This window comes from Perca flavescens, chromosome 18, assembly GCF_004354835.1.
Source record: "Perca flavescens isolate YP-PL-M2 chromosome 18, PFLA_1.0, whole genome shotgun sequence".
NCBI classification, from domain to species: domain Eukaryota; kingdom Metazoa; phylum Chordata; class Actinopteri; order Perciformes; family Percidae; genus Perca; species Perca flavescens.
In genome coordinates, this window is record NC_041348.1 from 7,548,088 (window position 1) to 7,569,610 (window position 21,523).

Consider the following 21,523-nt stretch of genomic DNA (forward strand, 5'->3'; position numbering starts at 1 on the left):
AGCTAGACCGGTAAGAAGCCTAATTTAGAGCCCTGCACGGGACTGTTTTTTTTTTTTAAAATCCTTTCTGACCATTACCGCCCGGACCCACAGCTTGTGCGTTGGGTCCCGCCCGCACCGCAAACACAAGATTGACTACCAATAGATTGCCCATTGATTTTGTGTCTTCTCCCCTCCTGCAAGGAAACTAGTAATTTTAAGGTGTAGTATTAATAAATGTGTATACGTTACGGTCAGTAATAAGTAGCGAAATTACGCTCTTGTGCATAATTACATTCAAGTGCAATAATTAGTTATTCTAGCGCAATATAAGGGCAAAGCGACATTGTATTCATTTATTTAATTTCACTTATTTTAGAACGTGTTGTTGGATGTGGTTTTCTTTGCTCAGGTTGTTTTATTTTGTTTCATTTCTCTGTCTTATAACGCACTAACAGATTTCATGTTAAAGTCCCTGTTGATTGGATCCCTCAGGTCGCAGTAGGAGAAAGGGGCGGGGCACAGAGCCCCGGGAAAGAAGTGAGAGTAGAGGAGTGTTAATAAAGCATTTGAATGGTCTTTAAGTGGATGCACTGTGTGCGTTGCTGATTTTTATTTTTTTGCAATCTAGCAAGGCGAACCTAAAAGTTGGTTACAGCACTGATCAGGGGCAGCAGCCCTAAATCCTGGGACCCGCGGTCTATTTTTGGACCGCCCGCTTCCAGCCGCAGCCCCTGTTAAAACCGCCCGCTCCCGCGAGATTTGTGTTGGGTCCCGCGGGATCCCAATCCCAATGCAGTCCTCTAGCATAGTTGTCTGATCCCGCTGTGGCTGTTCTGCCTTGTTTGACCGGTAGATGGGCTCTCCCCTGTGGCTGATCAAAATAAAACTTTATGTGGACGGGTTGGTTCAGTGGGTAGAGCGAGCGCACATATAGTGTATAGAGGTCCAGGGTTCAAATCCGACCTGTGACGATTTCCTGCATGTCTTCCCCCTCTCTCTCCCCTAGCTGTCCTATCGAATAAAGGTGCAAAAGCCTCAAAAATTAATCTTTAAAAAAACAAAACTGTTTATGAAGAAAGAAGCCCTGCGGTGTGTTCACAGTGCCCTTTGAAGAAAAAAAAGATATACAAAAAAATTTAAATAACCACACCTCTAGTACTAATGACCTACTTTAGTTAAACAAATCAGTGCCACAATAATAAATAAGTTCTATAATTATGATTTGTATTTCATGGTCCAGTAGGAAATGTTCCACGGCTTCATACAGGTCCCTGGACCAGGGATTGAGACCACTGGGTCAGGGAAATGAGAGAAATTGTCCTACACAGCTAGATTTCTAGCCTGTGGATAGCATGTTAGCAAGTTACCTAATTGGACCATCGGGAGGTTCCACACGTATAAACCAAATCATTGGAAATGATTGTCATATACTGCTGAGAAGTACTGAAAGGATGTGACATAATAGAGGATTCTAGATCATATGGTCTTTACTTTGCTGGTTTTGCATCATACTTTTATACTTTGTAATTGCATTCTATATGAACCATGCAAAAAACCTATTTAGTATTACTTGGCTATGTAGTTTAAAAAGGCAACTGTCCCACATAACATTTTAAATATTCCCAAACATCATAACAGCTGTCAGGATCTTGTGGGATCACCACTCCACTTTCAAGGTATGACAGCATTTGTTTTTTAAACTGCTTCCAATATCCAGCTCTCAGTCATATTCTCATTTATAAAGTCTATCTCCGTTCTATGGCAGTCTCTTTTGTGATATTCCAAAACTAAGACAAAGTCAGGAACTAGCCCATCAACATCTCACATTTGTAAACCAGTCTATAGACAGAAAACCACTTCATTACGCCTGGATGATTTACTAATCCCTGAACCGAATGTTAAAAGGTTGAGTGAAAACCCTTCTCTTTTTTTTTATATTTAACAAGTTCTTTAAATGAGAGAATCTGTAACTCTAAAAATGTGCTGTGACTGCAACCAACACGTAATCAGATACTACAACTATAGATCCTATCAATGCGCCTCTGCATATTCATAGGCAGTATACGGTAAATGTATTCAACATTAAGTGAGCTTTTGTTGGAGAACCAGTGTGTTCCACTGCCAGGCCCATAAAGTAGCACCATTTCCTCACATATACCACTGAGTGGATAGGATTTAATGGGGTGCAGGGTGAAAAGTGTTACTTACCTATGCTTTTTGATGGTGGAGGTGGCTTCTTCGGCTTCTGGGAGCAAGAGGGGGGGATGAAAAATAGGTCAGAGTGAATACAGAAATCCCTAGCCTGAGGGATGAGAGAAAGAACAACAAACTAGGCAAGTGTCTTTGCTAGTTTAAGACTGACGCAGTTGACAATTTCCCGTCCAGCGCCCACGTGGTTTAGATAGCAAATGCACCTGCGCCCATCTGTGCGCCCATGGGCGTGCTGCCCTTACAGCGAGGTGTGTTCATGCGTATCACTATCTTGAGGCAGCGGAAAGGGACTGCATCATTGACCAACCATAAAACCTGGTCTAAAGTCAATAATGCAGCATTTTATTGTTATTTCAACGCCTGCTTCACCTCGCAGAGTTTTGGTGGCATAGTGCTCGTGCCATGTGTGATCTGCTCGTGAGCTTTCACTTCACGCACGAGCAGATCAGTTTCTACTCCCGAAACTCTCTCCTTCCTGCTCAGCAACTCTGCCATCACAATAGCAATGCAACAAGGTACAAACGCGCCTGGCTTTTAAAAAAGGGAATGGACCCTTTTTTCCGCCGTGAAACTAGCAAGAGTGGATTCGTACAGGCCCTAAACGCACCTAGGCCAGGCGCTTTTATCGTTAAAATAGAGCCTTTAGACTTGAACCCTAATGGTTACAGAATTGCAAGGGAAAGCAAGTCTAGTACTTCCTCATAAAATGCTGGGCAACAATTCACTACTATTAATATTAAAATCCATAATGATTTACTATAAATATGCCATTTCATGTAATACACATAATAACGTATTTATATAGCGCCTTTCATGAAACCCAAGGACACTTACTGTGGGCTAAGGGAGTTTGTAGGCTGTGGTAGGCAGAAGAAATGTGGCTATTTGTGTGTGCATATACTGTATGTCCCCCTACAAACCTTCTGTCCGTGAACATTTCAGCAGTGTGACAAAATCTGTCTGTCATGTGGGTTTCTGCCCATATTCATTGAGCCAATCGGCCCTTCTTCTTCAAATATCATTGCAACTCTGACATTCTGTCTTTCAGACCTACTATTGCCTTTTTTATTACCTCCGGAATGTTCCAGGAGATACAACAGAAAGTGTCCTCCAGGATCTGTGCTAAGTGAGGCTAGCGGTGGGTGCTCCAGACAGAGTAATGACACGCACAGAGATAAGAAGTATATGTATGGACTTATCTATCTCTGGGGGATACGGTGAATACGCTAAAGTCCCAGTAAGTCGCTGTGTTCCTTTAATGAAGATGCTGAGCCAAAGTCTTTCTCGGTTTCTTAGCTGAACTACAAGCTAGATTAGGCAACAGGGGTCTGGACTAAGCACAGAAACGTATGTGTGATTGTGCCTGTATTTAAAAAAACAATTGAGGGTGGTAGTGACTAGACGTTTTGGACCTGCTGTGCAAAATGGAGCCATGGAAACCTAACCTGAAGGAAAACCTACCTGACCATGACATGCATAAATACGAGACCTGAACTGAAAGGGATCCAAAGGCAGTCAGAACCAGCAGGGATTTATTTTTATTTTCTCTCTCTTTTGAAATGATTACGACACACCACATGTTCAGAGCTGATAGCGAGTTCACTCTAATCCACCCTGGTATTAAACATACGGACACTCGTACCAAAGACCTTAGGTGGTCTTCTTTCATCAGAGACACTGACAGCTTACCTCTTCAGACTCCTGCTTGGGAGATGATCTCAGTGACCCTCTCGACGTGGGAGTCTAAAATATAAATAAGAAGACAGAATATAATGAAGAAATGATGTCTGTGGAAAACCTCGAACCTTTTTCTGCGATAACATCAAAGGGCTCCAATGTCCTTTGCATTAACAAACAGAAATCAGTTGGAGTCAGCCTTCATACAGAACAGACACACTCACTCCTCTGGCCTGGTGTATCCAGTACCTTCTTCTCGTCCTCAACTAGGAGAAAAGGCTGGTACCCGGCAAGTTTTGATCTGTAATGATTCTGCTAGCCTTTTTTTTGGGGGGGGGGCACCGCCTATTGTGTGTTCAGCCAGACAAACCACTCTCTGCTGGGCCTTGCAGTCCTGTTAGGTGCTGTTTTTGTACCAGGCAGTGATGGTCCCCGTCAGGACGCTCTCATTTACATGCACACTAATATTCCATTATTCACATCCACATCACACAAAGTATTTCCATTGTGTAATAACACAACATAACATTGAATGGTTTTTACTGGTTCCATTGCCCTTGTCAATATATAGTATTTATGCTGCCCACTGGGCTTGCCCATCACATTGCACTTTATTGTGTTCTTAGTAATTTTATGTTTTATTGTTGTGCCTGTCTTTTCCCTGTTTTTATGCCACAGGGAACTGCCAACTAAATTTCGTTATATTGTTCTCAATATAATGACAATAAAGCTACTTTGAACTTGGATGCCATCATTGCTGTCAACTGTGGTGTGGAGTGGCAGTCAATATGTTGATGGAAGTCAGCCATAATCCTCTTAAGGTTAGCCTGATTGAAGTCTTATTATTATCATCATCAGTCTTTGCAAGGACGCGACAGGGCAGCATATGTACTCACCTAAAAGGCATCTGGCTGATGTGGAAGAGCCTTTATGAAAATTAAAACAGGATTTTCTATGTGGAAAACCTAAGCTGTGCTTACACTCTACATACTATTAATTAGATGATGTAAGGTATAGTATGGTTTTGTTCAGTCATATCTGCCAAGATATCTTGGTGAAAGGACATTAAGAGGGCTCCCTTGTAAAAGAGATTTGACTATCTCAATGGGACATCACCTGGTAAAATAAAGGATAAATAAAAAAAAATAAATAAAAAGATAAAACAAATCTCCAGGCTCTAAACTGTTTCTCACTTCAAAGTCAAACTTGTTAAAGCTTTTTAATGATGGTCTCTTTTTTATTATTTATAGTGTAGGTAAGTATAGGGCCCAAGCATTGCAGGCACCAACACCCACTATAGCCACATTACATTTCCACTGAATATTTAGAGATCCCCTACACACAAAAATAGCTCAACAAACTACTTTACTACGACCCAGTCTTAAAATTACACCTATTTCTTCTCCCGCATTGAATTATGATGTAAGAATATACAAATATTTGCAATTTAAAAAATGTTTACTACTTCACTGAAAAGTCCAATTCCTAGTGTATGTGTCCTGTAAGATGCTAATTTCCACACTACACTTGCTTAAGTTGCATATTGGACCACAACCGGCTTCAAAACTAGTTCTGTTGTCACAAATCCCTGCTGGTACGTCCACATGTTAAACTTTCCCTCTTTAGCAGATGTGAAAACAGCGTTTTTATGTCACACTCTAGAACAGATTTGCCTGAGGATGGTCAGGTACCGAAACGTTGCCAGCTATTACATTTATTTTTGTTAAGTTAGACAGTGGGCGGGAGTCTCTTTGCAGCACTCTGTACATACACCATGCATACATCTAAGTGAAGTGACAATGAGAAAAACACATATTTGAGTGGAGGGGGACTTTAAAAGACTTTTTACAAATTTCACCCATTTTGTGCAATACAAAAAAGATAATTACTGTTCCTTTAAAGATGCATGCAGTAGGTAAAAGTAACTTTCTGTCATATTTGCTGAAAATGACCTTATGATCCAGTAGTACTACATGAATTATGTAATATAAAAAAAATCCTGATCCTCTGGCACCACCTACAGCCTGTAGTGCGATTGGCAAAATTCCACCGCTCCCGGTTGATTTTCTCCAATCAGGGCCACGGGGGGTGTCTATCTGCGTGTCAATCACTGCTCAGGCACGCACACGCATATATAGCGTTCTTCCCTATATATATATAACTTATGTTGTCAGTTAATTGTAGTATTGACCTGCATGAAATCGGCATATGTCACACTGACCTGCGGGTTGCCGAGCACGTGAAGCACAGCTTCGGTAGCCGTCATGTTGAATGTAAACAAAAAGCTGCTCGCCATCGCTGCGCTATCCTCGTCGCGTAAAGCCCGCCTCAGCGGTTGTGATTGGTGCCTCAATTTTGAGGACATTGGGAATGGGTTTGAATGGGCTCTTCGCCAGACTGACTTGCAGAGCAAATCTCAAATTTGCCGGAAGTTCGTCAGGGTTTACCCAGGCTACGGTCTGATATGATGCTGAAATGGCTAACAGTAGCCTGCTAGTTAGCATCGTTTTACTGTTGGTGAGTTATGTTGGTGAGTAAAGTTAACATTGTGTTAGCGTTTTAGTTATTGAAAATGTTGTCTGACATGTCGGCAGTTCTGTCAAACTCCGTTGTGTGGGAGGGGCTTACGAGACGGTTTGGACTTCAGCAGAAAGGGGGGAGGGACTGAGAAGTTGTCGATGTTCGAATTTGTTGGCAAAGTCCTGGATCTTCACAATCCTACCTACAGCAGTTATAAGGGCTGCAACTAACAATTAGTGTCATTATCATCTAATCATTTGATCTGTTAAATGTCAGAAAATAGTCTAAGATACCCATCACAATTTCCCAGAGCCCAGTGATGTCATCAAATTGCTTGTTTTGTACAATCAACAATACGTTTTAGGCACCAACCGAATTATCTTCTAAGTATCGATTAATCGACTAATGCCTCGTCATTCAATACCCAAATTCAATATCTAAGGAATAAATCTCATCAGCGTCAGTGAGCCAATAAGTATGCAGCATGTTTCTACCGAGATCTAATAATACTGCTAAGAGTTGTGCCTAATGTGTAAAGTTGTAGTTTCTTTTTGTTTTATAAAATCGGTATAGAAAAAAAAGGATCGTTTAGGAACCGGTATCAAAGTCACAGTATTTGTATCGCATTGAACATTTTTGAACAATACTCAGCCCTAATTAGCCGTGCAAAATGATTAAAATCGGTTATGAAAATAGTTTCCAACGGTAGTAGTTTTGTCCATGTGATGATCTCACCTCTTTCTCTGCATCAGTCACCATGGCTACAAAGTTGTCAGGGAAGACACCCTCCCTGCCCCCGATCTCCCCTCGCCACCAGCCGGGCTCTCCTGTGTCCTGTTAGAGATCAAATTAACAAAGAGTGAATGACAACACTTTAGTGATCTATTTGTGATCTTTGCTTTGTCACTTTCTTTCTAATATGCCCGTCTAATAATTATTTCTTTATTTTCACTTTAACTTTAAAGCACCGTCCAATGTTAAATTCACTCTACTGTAGTAGGGAGGATGTAAAGGAAGGTGTAAAAATGTCTCTATAATAAAAAAAAAAGGGGCTGAAAGGGCTCCACAAAAAAAACTACCAAAAAACAACCCTTCTGATCATTTCACAAGCAATTCTCAACAGTGTCCACTAGATGGCGGTAGCTTTCTAATATAGTCTTGGTGGGGAAACTGAAGGAGACATGGTCTATTACAGTTTTTCTCAATTGCTTTGGCACAATCATCGAATATAAGGCTATTTATATGAACATTAGGTCAGTTGTTCCTATGACTATAGTCATTTATGATGGAGCAGTGGATATGACACATGCCTTTGGTGTGGGGAGATCCGGGTTCGATTCCCACTGTGATACATCTACCAATGTGTCCCTGAGCAAGACACTTAACCCCTAGCTGCTCCAGAGGCGTGCGACCTCTGACATATATAGCAAGTGTAAGTCGCTTTGGATAAAAGCATCAGCTAAAATGACATGTAATGTAAAATGACATGTAATGTAATGTAAAAATGCATTCATTTGCTATTGAATCATAATATACTCAAATGCAACTATTCACATGTTCATTGTGTAAATCCCTACATGCAAAAGATAGCAACCAATAATCACAATAACCTCACATACACATATAGGTATGTGGTTTTGTTGAAGACTTAGGCTATATGGGGAACAATTCAATTCCCTCTAAATTTAGAGCAACCAAACTCAGGTGACAGGTGAGGATATCACAGCAGATTGTTCTTGTGGGTGGCTGCATCATGCCAAAATAATGTTCCCTCGTTGCACTGCAAGGGAGGAAATCAGGTGTGATGTCGATAAAATGTTGTGGCCAGACAGAGAAGACATTGGATGACCCATACACATACCACTGATACATTTGCAGCATCTTTTTTCCCCCCCTTTCTTGCACATCTTGTGCAACAGTTCCTGATAAGCTTGTCAGTGGCCACTGAGCTCTGCCAACAGAGTCTTTATGTATCTTTATGGGACTCTGCCCCAATTCTCTGAAGTAAAACATTCAACTGAGACGAATGAATGGGGATGACAAAAAAGGTGCTACTGCGTGATAATGAGTCATTGTAATTGACACACAAATATGAAATAATTAAAGTGAGAAAAGAAAGAAACCCACATCTGTAAATGCCTCAACCAATATTGCTGGAGACATGCAATGTGATCAATGAGTTGCAACACTGGTTTCAATGTGTATTTACTACTTCAGAATGTGTTTTGTTATAGAACAATACTTATGATCAGGGAATACATCCTCTGTTCATTTCTCTTAAGAGGGAGCTGTAAATCTGTTCTCAAATGATCCATCCAACCTCTGACTTCTGATACAGAATATATTCTATAACCGATAGGTATGCTGGGAACAGTAAAGTCATTACAGGAAAAGCCATACCTTAACCCACAATATCTATCGTAATATGTTTCCAAACAGACCCCATCTAGAGCTGGGCAATATATCGATATTATATCAATATCGTGATATGAGACTATACATCGACTTAGATTTTGGATATCATAATATGGTATAAGTGTTGTCTTTTCCTGGTTTTAAAGGCTGCATTACAGTAACGTGATGTCATTTTCTGAACTTACTAGACTGTTGTAACTGTTCTATTATTTGCCTTTACCCACTTAGTCATTATATCCACATTACGGATGATTATCAAAAATCTCTCAACACTACAATATCGTTGCGGTATCGATATTGAGGTATTTGGTCAAAAATATCGTGATATTTGATTTTCTCCATATTGCCCAGCCCTAACCCCATCACAATGTTTGTTTACAATAACTTCCGTGTAGAAATCCCCTGCATGTGTACATTCAATATACATACAATTCAATGGTCGTGAGCTGAGCGAACAGGGGGCGAGAAACAACGTGACATACTCATCTAAATCATCTAAAATCTATGTTTGATATTTCATATTTCAACACATTTACTAACATTAGCTTGGAAACCTAATTTACCTGTTGGGCCACAGACTAAAGAAAATGACAACACCCAAAACTAGCCGTTGGTCTGACCGGTGGCGAGTTGTTGCTGGGTAACACTTTATTTGAAGGGGTGTTCATAAGACTGACATGACACTGTCATTATTATGACATAGACATCCCTCATAAACATGAATGAGTCATTTTGAGTATTCATGACTGTTGTCATTAGGTAAATTATTACACACTTTTAATGCAAAGTTAACATTGTCCGAGATGTCTTCGTCATGACAACTTGACAATAAGACAACAATCGGTTACACTTTACTTGAAGGTATCTACATAAGAGTGACATGACACGGTCACGAATGTGTCAAACATTATAAACAAGTCATAAACATTTATGACATAACGCTTCTTGTATTAAGTGTCATTCGGTTTTTGTCATGACAAGTTACGGTTAGGGTTAGAGTTAGGGTTCATGTGTCATGTCACTCTTATGTAGGTACCTTCAAGTAAAGTGTTACCCAACAATCTCTGTGTTATAACAACTTGACATTATGCAAGAAAGTACAACCTGTCAATGTCTTTGTAATGACAACTTGACATTAACCTAGACAACATAACCGGTCATAAATAGGTCATACCAAACTTTAATAAACTATTTGGCTTTATGTGTTAACATTACATTTAAATGTCATTAATAGGTTGGTTTTTACATTCGCTGTCATGAGAGCATTATAATTGTGTCATGAATATTTTTCCTTGACCTCATGTAAAGTGAAACAATTTGAACCTGTCATGAAGTTTGATTTCATCATCGAATGCTTATATGACGGAGTCATGAATGATATCTATATACCAATGACGCTTAATGACAACAGTCATGAATACTTCAAATTCATGTTCATGACAGGTGTCATGTCATAATAATGACGTTGTCATGTCAGTCTTACGCCCCTTCAAATAAACCTGTTGCTGTTTGTAACCTTAAATTTGGTTTATCAAAACACGCTAGCAAAGCAAGACAGTACAGAAAATAACCTCAGCAGAAACGTCACATATTGATAGGATCACTGTGTTTAACTAAATATATCTTTAAATGTTACGGTTACAGCTGAAAATTACAACAGAAATACATTTTAAAAAGTTGGCAGATTTTACATATCTCCACAATTCAAATCAACTGCCAATTGTCAACCCGGAAGTGATTGTTGTGTTAGCGTGATGTCACAGTGATTCAGTCTATAAGCCCAGGTGTTTTGCCATTCAATTCCACAACTTTAATGCATTATGCACCGAAAACGTACCTTGCTCAGGATGTGGATGATATCGCCCTCTTTTATGGTCAGCTCATCCTCATTTGTAGCCTCAAAAGCAAATGTGACCTTACAGTACTCTTTTGCTGAGGAAACAGAAATAATGGAGTCTTAACAAGATTTATAGGCAAAAGCACACAAGGAAGCCAAACAGAGCATACTAGAAGTACAAGTATACCGCTACAGTATTTATTATTCATTTAAGCAGGGTGCGATTTGTAAAAAAAAAAAAAAAATTACCCTTCTTATACCATGGATATAGTGCCACTTGGCCAGCCATGCCAAAACACTTATTTATGAACATCAATATTTATTGGAAAATAATCTCAAAATGTAATTCACTTCGCGGTAAAAACAAAATGCTTTCTACTTGGTAGCCGGCGTCCCGGAGCTCTGTAGCGGCTAAATACAACCAGCAACTGCCGCTCGGATTTTATCGTTCTATGGCACTACGTGTTCACATTTACTTAGTTTAAAATACTTCTATTTTAGGTATAGGTCAGCAGAGGAAGGGATTTGTAGACCAGAAAAGGGGGAAATCCCACGCATCCCCCCCACCCCGACAAATCGCACCCTGCATGTAAGCACACAGACAAGCACACGTCTTAAAAAATGGTACGTCTGAGAGCTGACACGTCTTTTTTTTTTTGAAGATTATTTTTTGGGCATTCGAGGCCTTTATTTCTATAGGAGACAGCTTAGACTTGAAAAGTGAGAGAGAGGGGGGGGGATGACATGCAGCAAAGGCCCGCAGGTCGGAGTCGAATCCGCGGCCGCTGCGTTGAGGAGTAATAAACCTCTATATATTGGCTCCCTCTCTACCAGGTGAGCTACCCAGGTGCCCAGAGATGACATTTCTTAGGGATTTGAACATCCCATCATATTTCCCCAATACACAAACAAAATAAGGCTTACAGTCCACTTACTTGGGGTCAAATCTTTTTGAATAATGGCTTTTTCAGTATTTGCAAGTGATGCTTCATCATATCCAAACTACACAGTGGAGCTGTAACTAATGACAGATGCAAATAATGCTAACAACCAACTTTAAAAGTAAACAGGATAGTAAATACACTTCCCACATTTTAAAGTATCCTTTTATTATATACTTTTACAGTATTCAATTTCATACTGTAGTGTTATATATACCTTTGGATTTGCTGTCTCCGTCTGCTCTCTGCGAGTCGGTCACGTTGGGATGGGCGGGCTTTGCAGCAGATGGTAATGATGGGATTGGCTAAAATGAAGCAAACAATACAGATGGAAATGATTTATCGCACGAGTGGATATGTGGCTTCATGTGAAGGAGTCCTGTCTGTGAATTTGTGTGGGAATTATTAAGTAGAAATGTGTATGAATGATGCAGTTAATTTTGGGGTTAGCAGTTAAGGATTGTAGCAGATATGGAAAGAAAGAATACCTTTCCTGCTAAACAAGGGATGTCTGATGTTACAGCTTGCAAGTGATGATTAGTGAGTCAAAAAGACTACATTGAAATAAAGATAAAATAAAAAGGTGTACCATTATTAGGGCTGCATGATATGAGGAAGATATGCGATAACGTTGTTGAATATCTCGACAACAATATTACTGGCGATAAATAAACCGATATTAAAGTGGACTCAGTTCTGCATTTCTGCTGCTTTCAGTATTCTGCTAAAATACAACTAATTGCTTGTTGAATTTAAAACAAATGAAAGGAAATCATTTCCAACATTGTTTTACTGAAGAAATTGAACATTGAATTGAATATAAAATGGCACCACTAAAAAAGAACCAGGATTCGGGGTCGGATCCGGCTGAATATTGGGCTTTTTGACGGAGTTTGGTTTCTGCTGAACCTTAAAAAAAAATTCCACTGTTTTTTCCAGGTTAAACTGATTAAATAGGAGTGGTAATTTTTTGTAACATGCTTTACTCCATAAATCTAAAAAGAATCTAGGCTGTAATTGTATTGTATGCAGTAGGCTGTGAGAAAGTGAACATGGAACTCGTGAGCAGAAAAAGTGCTGTTTGGCAGTACTTTCAGTCAAAAGAAGGCCATTCAAGTCCAGCTACATGTTCAATTTGCAATGCCGATTTGTCTCGTGGTGGCAAGGACCCTAAACTATACACATCATCGCTGCGGTTAAAACATTTGCGTATGGAACATCCGAAAGAATACGAGTTGTTCATGAAGGAATCTCCAGACAGCAGCCAAAATGCAGCAACTTCGGGTACGGCAAAGGAAGGACAGTCACAGCTAAAAACTGGTGTTAACCAGACAGTGCCTCTCCCGGGCTGTCAGCTGTTCTCTCTGTGGCCTAAATGAGTTTCCCTATAGTGGGAGCGGAGCAACCAAACGGCCGGCTGCTGCTCGTTGGCTCACGTTAGCTTTCTAATCTAAGACGACATCTAGTCTCATATCACGATATCGATAGAATATCGATGTATTGGCCAGCTCTACGATGTGCTTTCCTACGACGTGAAAAGAGTGTATGAATTCAACATTAAGTTGTTACATTGTTGTTTTGTTTTTATTTCTTGTCTGCTGTTCTTTACATATTCGGGGGGGGAAAAAAACACTTTAAAATTAAATCAAAATCTATAGTGCGTTGTTTCTGTCTCCCCCATGAGGAATTCTAAGTAATGACCTCAAAACTGTTGGTGCGTCCACATGATGCAAGCCTTCCGTGATTGCCCACTGCCCCCATCCCTCAACACAGCTGCTAGTAGCCAAGGAGGACACGGAGGATTAAAATAACATGGACTCTTCAGAAGAGGAAATGATCTACACGTGCAAAAATCATTGGATGACAACATTTTCTAAACAGCCATACTGAGAAATAAAGAAAGAGTTTTGTGGAGTTGCTAGGCTTAATTAGCTTTGTATTAGTCTATATCCACGACGTTCCACTTCCGGGATTGCTCTTGTTGTGCCGGAACTTTCGCCGGATCTTATTGGATGTCTGCTTTTGAATGAGTTTTCTGTTGCATGACAAAAACAACTTTTGAACGTACACATGTTCCACCAAAACAAGTTCCTTCCCGAGGCTATTTTGCAGAGGCACCGTGGCTCCGCTCGGCGCGTAGCACCGCCCATGACGATTGGGATTGGTTTAAAGAAATGTCAATAAACAAGAGCACGTTTTTCTCCCATCCCAGAATGCTGTGTGGACCAGCCAGCCCTTCCTCCGCAGCGCTGTGGAGGAAGGTCTGGCTATGCGAGATTAGCTTTGTGTCAACTCATTTGGCAACGGCTTGAATGTAACGGACGTTCATTAATATAAACAAAGTTACGCACTAAAGCTTTAACAGAATGCATGGTACTAAATGTAAACTGATCAGTTCAGAAATCACCAATAACTGCCCCAAAAAAAAAGTCAAAAAGTGAAAATGTCATAAGCAGGATACTTTATGTCCCTGATCCTACTGCAGCCAGAGGGGAGGGCAGTGATAGGCTGAGGTGGGCGGGTCAAGGCCAAAGAGAGTGTGAGAGCATGCGACATGTGGTGTAATGTGAGGAGTGGAGGAGAGCGAAGGAAGCCGTGCTAGTGGTGAAAGAGAGTGGGAGGGCTGTTGTGAAGGGGAGAGAGAAGGAAAAGAGGGAAGAGTTTCAGAGCGGAGTTACATGCTTAACTAAGCAGTGAGCCTCTGTTGGAACTGATACATCTGTATGTCAGCGTGTTCTTATCAACATGTCATTAACCTCCCTTGTGCTCCCCAAAAAAAAAAAGTAAATAAATTACAAACAAAACAGGAAAAAAAAGACATCTAAAATTGGGTTTTCAGGTTTTTTTTTTGTTTTACAATTTAGAATAATTGTTTCCATGCTGGCTAAAATTCCAAATCGATCTCAAACTGGATGGCAGTTTAAATTGTATATCCAGCTTGCCTTTTTATGCAAGAACATTACATGTGCTGAGGACAGCGAAACAAGTGTATTTACACCAAACAGAAACTTCACATGAATATGGGTATGTTCCTTTAGCATAGGCAGTAAACAACATTATTTATGTTTATTTCATGTGGTTTTTTTGTCTGAAAAAGTCTCATCTGTTGTTGGGAAGAGTGGCTGATGTTCTCCATCAGCTAATGGGGATCCTAATAAAAATCAAATGAAAAATTTTAAACGGACCTCTAAAACAAAAAAGGTAAATCTGTGCCAGGCTGACCCAAGACACTTCCTCCAAAACAACACAGAAATAAATCATTTCGATAACCCACATGTCATATAGATGAAGAAGAGATGTGACTGAAGAGATGTTACTGAGACGGAGAGGGAAGTTTTAAATTGATTTCCCCAAATTACTGTCAGGAGCGCAACATTTTGCATGTATTTTATTTACTGAGACTACAGATGTAAATGAGCCCAGACACTGTTCATCTGATTTGCATGAGTTGCTGCTAAATAGGATCAGATGCCAGGCTATTTATACTGCAAGAGTAGGGGATTGACGCGATATCACTTAAATATGGGGATAAATGCAATCTTTTTAATGACGGTGACTATGTTTACATGCACATAATATTCAGATTTTTTTGCCCCAATTCTGAAAAAGACAATATTCCAACCGACCAGAAATGTGGACTTTTCTTTTGGACATGCATGACTACCGCAGCCATGCTAACTGCTGGCTGGTTGATTTCTGGTGATAACCATAGCAACTCACAGCCTTTATTTATATAGGAAAGGTGAAGACATGAAATGGGAGAGAGCGGGGGAACGACATGCAGCAAAGGGCCGCAGGGTGGGGTCGAACCTGTGGCCGCTGCGTTGAGGAGTAAACCTCTATATATGTGCGCCTGCTCTACCAGGCGGGCTACCCAGGCACCCGATACGCATATTCTAACAGAGTTTCTGCAGATTTTACCAAGTCAAAGTTAAGACTTTTTTAAGACCTTTTTATGAATGGAATTTAAGGCCTTTATCACAACACCCACTAAGCCCTAAATTTAATAGATTAACAGTTTTTTCAAGACAAGTATGGCTAAACTTGCACTTCCCCATAGCTGAAGAATAAAATCAGTTTTATGTCTGTGGTACAATCCGAAAGAGACTCACCGCCAATATCACGAAAGCTGAAAGAACTACAACACCACGGAATAATAATAAAAAAAAAGAGCATTAGAGCTAGCGTTGCGTGGATGTAGGAAAATCAAGTTACCTGTTTAAAATAATTTAAGACCTAGAACACAATACTGTTAAATACAGTGAATTTAAGACTTTTTAAGGCCTAAAAATTTGATTTTGAAATGTTAGTCTTTTTAAGACCCCGCAGAAACCCTGTCTAAATGCGCTGTATACATGTCCTAAGAATGCTTCTAGAACCCGAATAATATCGGCATATCCCGCATGTCTTAATCGGAAAAATGCTTTGGAAAAAATGCCTTATTCTGAATATTCAAACGGAATATGTTGTTTACAAGACCCAATATTGTCATATTCGGAATGATAGTGTGCATGTAAACATAGTGTTTGTAGAAGGGCAGACTGCTGCTGTACACACTTTTTTTTGGGCTAGCAAACAGGAAGTCCCTAAAATACATAATGCAGCCAATACAAAACCTTAGTGCAGTCTTTTAGTAAATAAGGACAAATGCCATTTAACTATTTAGCGTCAAAAAAGGGCTGCAAGTAAATATCCTTCCGACATATCTAATTTTAAAGTAATTGATGTTGTTAGCACTTTGACTAGACCATTATATTACTGATCCAAATCTATACACAAAACCAAGACAACGGTTGCCCCTGTTTATGCAACCTCTGGAAATAAAGTACATGTGGAATTTAAAAGTGCACATTTTTCAGGAGCTAAAGTAGGATGTACTGTAAGAAATTTTAATGTCTCTCTGTATCTTTACACGGAAAAATATCGGTCTTGACAAGTAAATAGTTACTGTATTGAATCCTAATTTTTACACTTTCTGAAATAGTTTAAAAGCGTTAAAAAAAAATTGTTTTGGTAATTTCACTTTTCAATACAATTCGGCTGCAAAATGTCTCTGATATTTAATGGTCAATATGTCTAAATGGGTGGCTTGTTTTAGCAGCAACACTGTTTTTGCAGTGGTATGTAAATGAAAAGATGAACCACAGGGATTCATGTTTTCGTTTCTTTCGCCAATGTTATAATGCTCTGTGACACATATGTAAATACACAAAAGGGAAATCAGAATGCTTTTCTATGGAGCTCAGCTTCAGCAGCATTTCTTCGGTTACGTATGTGTATTCAGAGGTTGCATCACACTTACTCTCGCCTTCTTTTCCTCGGTTTCGGAGCTTGGCAGCCGGGCCTTTAGTTTGACTGACCCTTCTCTGAAAATATCTCCGAAGCCAACGCCTCGGATCTTCTTGGGCTGAGCTATGACTCCGTTCCCTGAGGCAGGTTGAGGGGATGTGGGGGTGGGGACGCTTTCCATTCCATTTCCATCTGCGGAGGGGATACAACAGGGGGAGACAGAGCTTGAATTACATTACATGTCATTTAGCTGACACTTTTATCCAAAGCAACCTCCAATTAAGCGCTTTCAACCCTGAAGGTTTTTATTTTTTTATGTGTATCTGAGGTGTAGTCGGAAGAGATGGGTTTTTATGTTATAAATGCATAAATAAATGACTAAATACATACAGTAAATATGCCTTTGAAATACATCATGAAATAACTAAGAGGCAATACATACATAAATAATTAAATAAATGTAAAAATTCATATAAAAATGAATCAATTAGTTAAATAAATATATTAAAAGGTTTTCATTTTAATTATTTCATGGTACTTTTATTTCATAAGTCCATGTTTATTTATTTCAAGAGACTTTTATTTCCTAGTGCCAGATTTATTTATTTCCCTCTCTATTTATTTCCGGTTCTTACATGGAAATCAGGGGGCGTGGCTATCTCTCACATTCAGAACAGAGCCGTGGGCACCACGACCGCAGCTCTGTACCCAGCGCACAAATAAAAGTCAACGGAAATAAATAAATGATTAAACTGATAAACTTGATTAATTTGTATATGAATATTTACATTTATTTAATTATTTATGCATTTTTGCCTCATTTATTTATTTCATGATGTATTTCAAAGGCACATTTATTTATTTATTTATTTTATTTATTTATTTATGTATTTATTAATGAATTAATTTATTTATTCATGTATTTATTAATTTATTTAATATTGAATAAAGTTGAAGTGTTTAAGAAGGGATAGAGCGAGTGGAAGAGAAAGTGGACTATTGCATGCATTGTTTCTGTCAGTTATCGACTTCGGCAATGCTGCTTTGTCAGGTGTATGTGTGTGCGTGCGTGCTGGCCGTCAGAGAGGGTCTACTTTTTTTCAATTCATCATGCACTTGAGATTTTGCATATTTTGAAAGGGTGCCCGGACTGAAAAAAAGTCGACAAATGCTGCTTTAGATGATAGGATCCATGATTTGTCTTGGAAAATACACATTTTATTCCCCTTTCAGCCACCAGAAGGGGCTAAGATTGTGTGCGTGCGTGCTAAGAAAAGATTTACATTATAACATTGCTATGTATATGAAAAAAATATTCATTCATTAAAAAACTCAATAGTTCTTATGAATGTCTACAGTATACCACAGCCCTGATGAAAAACAGATGCAAGACAGGGAATATATATATATATATATATATATATGAATGATACAACAACAAGACATAACAAGCAGACAAGCAGACAGGCTTAGAAAGATCCAGCTGCAGACTGAACCCTCAGCCAAACTTCTTGTTGAGGCTTGTTTCAGCTACAGTAACACCTGCACGTCCCACTACTACACTTCATTTTACTGACAATGAATTAACGGCCATTATGCAAAGAGAACAACATGAAGAACTGGTAAGAAATGCTCTGCATTAAATTCTCCAATATCTCAACCAGAGAATAAACGGTCTCTGAAAAATGCAAAGCAGACGTTATATGCTAACAGAGCTGACTTAGTAAAAGCGGGGGGGAATTTATCGGCCTTGTTCCTGAACATGAAGTGCATTTTAAAGCTCTACGCCGACTGACAGCCACAGTTGAGTCTATGAAGAACAGGAAAAACCATCACTATGCGCCTGCCTTGAACTTTGTTTTGGTATCTTGCCTAACCAAACACACATTTCCAGTTCACCTTCTCTAATGTTTATCCAACCAAGTTGCCACCTTCACATTGATGGGCCCCGGCTTGTTTCCATCTTACCCGTCTCGTCTGGTGCCGTGTCGTTGGACTCGCCGTCCTCTCCCGTGGCGTCCAGCTCTTTGACAAAGTTGGAGGGAAACAGTCCTGACTTGCCGTTCATGTCGCCGCTCCACCAGCCCTCTTCAACCTGCAGAGAAGACATTATGAGACATAAACCACCTGACATCGTAATGTGATTTTTTTTTTTTTCCAAAATGTTAAATGCAAAGAAATGTGGTGGCTCCGAGTGTCCGGTGTACCTCAGGGAGTGACGTCTTGGGAAGCTTAACAGTTCCACAAAAATGACACTGTTGCCCCTAGTGCTACACATACACAGTAAGTTGCTATAGATAAATAATAAACATTTAAAAAATACAAATAAAATCCAGTAAATACAAAATTATAAATAACTGTAGTATTAAAGTAGTAGTATTAACATCTTAAAGACCAATCTTTACATTGCAACACACACATATGATGCTTGACTTATTATTAACACTTCTTCCGGCTCTTACTTGTTCCAACTTGCCAGCACCACAAATAACTAAGTTATAACTACAACAGTTGTTGTATCTTCAGTGGATAAACAAAATGAGTGGTTGTAATATTACACCGTATGTCTCAAATCCCAAAAAAAAAAAAAAAAAAAACCAAAACTGATATCTTGGACACTGGATCAAGCATTGAAAGTACCTCTTCAGTGATGTCTATGACGTCTCCGGCTTTCAGCTCCAGCTCATCTTCGTTCTGCGGCTGATAGTCAAAGAGAGCCTTGCACTGTCTCTTCTTGGGCTCTGTGAGAAGCAGGTCAGAAAATACCAGTTAGTCAACCAACCTGTTGTGCATGTGAGCTCATGCCAGTCTTTGAGAATTGAGAATAAGCTTGCATGTGTGTGTGTGTGTGTGTGTGTGTGTGTGTGTGTGTGTGTGTGTGTGTGTGTGTGTGTGTGTGTAGACCAGCATTCCAAGTCCAGACTGAGGACAGTAAGACCCTGGGTGGTCCCCATTTACCACAAATAACTTCATCCAGAGGCCTTTGTGTGTTTATTTACATTCTCAGATCACCTGATAAAGGGATTAATCAGTCACTGCCATATTGGAAGGATACAAGTAGAGTATGTTCAAAGAAAACTAATATTCTTATGATGCAAACTTGTTCCGTACCTAATCATAACAGATGTGTCACATTATTTCGATTTAGGGAAGGCTCTGGGTTCTACACTATATCATTTGTGGACTGAGATGCTCAAGTGGCTGTCAAAAGCCTATTCCAGAGACATTTCGCCCGATCATGCTCTTGCTATCTTTGGTTGTTTTAAGACAAGGAACCCCTTCAACTGAAAGAGAAATGGAGCAGGGACCCCCTACCACATATATTGTAGAAAATTAAGTTGCATATTAAACTGGGCCTACAATTACTTGCAGAGCAACCTAAGCCTTTATATATATACCTTTTTAGTGAATAATACTAAGCTATTAAAATAATAATTGTAGGTATGATTTTATAAATCAAGTTAATAATAATGTAAACATAAATGTGGTACAAGTGAATCCTTTGTGACTCTAAAATAAGGAAACAACACACAGATAGCAATTAATGCTTATTTATTAAATATTTCAAACAACTGAACTTAAATCTACAACTGTAGATTTTACAATGAAATAAAAATAAAAAAGTAATTTAAGTTTTAATGTAAACGGGGCGGAGTCACGTGACTACACACGCGGCGGCCGTAATATGTTTTAAGGGGAAAGTACATTAACACACAGTGGGCGGCCGCGGAAATATTAATAGGATTAAAAGACCGAAATAATCGACTTGGTAAAATTAAGTCGGTTATAGGTTCTGAATTTCGGTTTTGATTATTTTTTGATTAATCATCCAGCCCTAATCCACTGGTTACATTTTGTGCAACCAGCATCAGTATGTTGTAAAATAACGTTAACCATAGAACCCCTGCTTATGTGCAACGTGTCGTTTTGCTTGATAATAAACTGTTTCTTGTTCTTGTAGAAATCCCTCAGAAACATCCGTTCACGTCAGTCTTTCACCCGGCATCCTGAACACTGGGTAACTGGAAACGGCTGCGAGTGCCATCTATTTTGGCTGCCTGGAGCTCCACATTTTTTATTATAATTCAGGTAGCCTTTGTGTGGCTGTGATGAGCAGCATGATGCGATTGTTAGAGATTGTTCGGGTTCACAACTAAAGTTTAAATCATTTCCATCCCAAGTCCCAGACAACGATACGTTTGCTCTGAGGAAAACTCTCTACAGGACTCCCAAACTGTCGGTGTGTCGGGGAGAGCTCTGAGATTTGAGGGGGTGAAAGTAGGGAATGTGATTGGCCAATACTTTCACAGCCTCGAATGCACTCATAGGGCCCTATCTTGCACCCGGTGCAGTCAATCAAGTGTCTTTTATTTAAGACCTTCCAGCGCCCATGTCGTTTAAATAGCAAACGCACCTGCACCCATCTGTGTGGCCGTGGGCGTGCTGGTCTTACACGGCGGTGTGTTCAGGTGCATTCTTGGCGTACTGCTATCTTGAAGCAGCGGGAAGTGTTTGCGCCATTGACCAACGAAAGTCTGGTCTAAAAGTCAGTAACGGAGCATTTTATTGTTATTTTAACAGCAAATTAGTAGAATGAGCCTAGGCTCGTGTGCGCAGCATGCAAAATATTAAACAAACCTATTACAATGTG

The 21,523-nt window shown here is 39.6% G+C and overlaps 1 protein-coding gene across 1 annotated transcript in view; it reads right to left on the reverse strand.

The window, feature by feature from the left end:
• cd2ap (CD2-associated protein) overlaps nt 1-21,523 on the reverse strand; it is a 90,440-nt gene that overhangs the window by 29,373 nt on the left and 39,544 nt on the right. Inside the window, exons 4-11 of the mRNA XM_028605281.1 lie at nt 19,513-19,613; nt 18,841-18,967; nt 16,886-17,064; nt 11,801-11,888; nt 10,643-10,737; nt 7,126-7,224; nt 3,883-3,936; nt 2,191-2,227 (exon numbers count right to left, since the gene is read on the reverse strand). Coding sequence (XP_028461082.1) covers nt 2,191-2,227; nt 3,883-3,936; nt 7,126-7,224; nt 10,643-10,737; nt 11,801-11,888; nt 16,886-17,064; nt 18,841-18,967; nt 19,513-19,613 — 780 coding nt within the window. The remainder of the gene's footprint in view (nt 1-2,190; nt 2,228-3,882; nt 3,937-7,125; nt 7,225-10,642; nt 10,738-11,800; nt 11,889-16,885; nt 17,065-18,840; nt 18,968-19,512; nt 19,614-21,523) is intronic.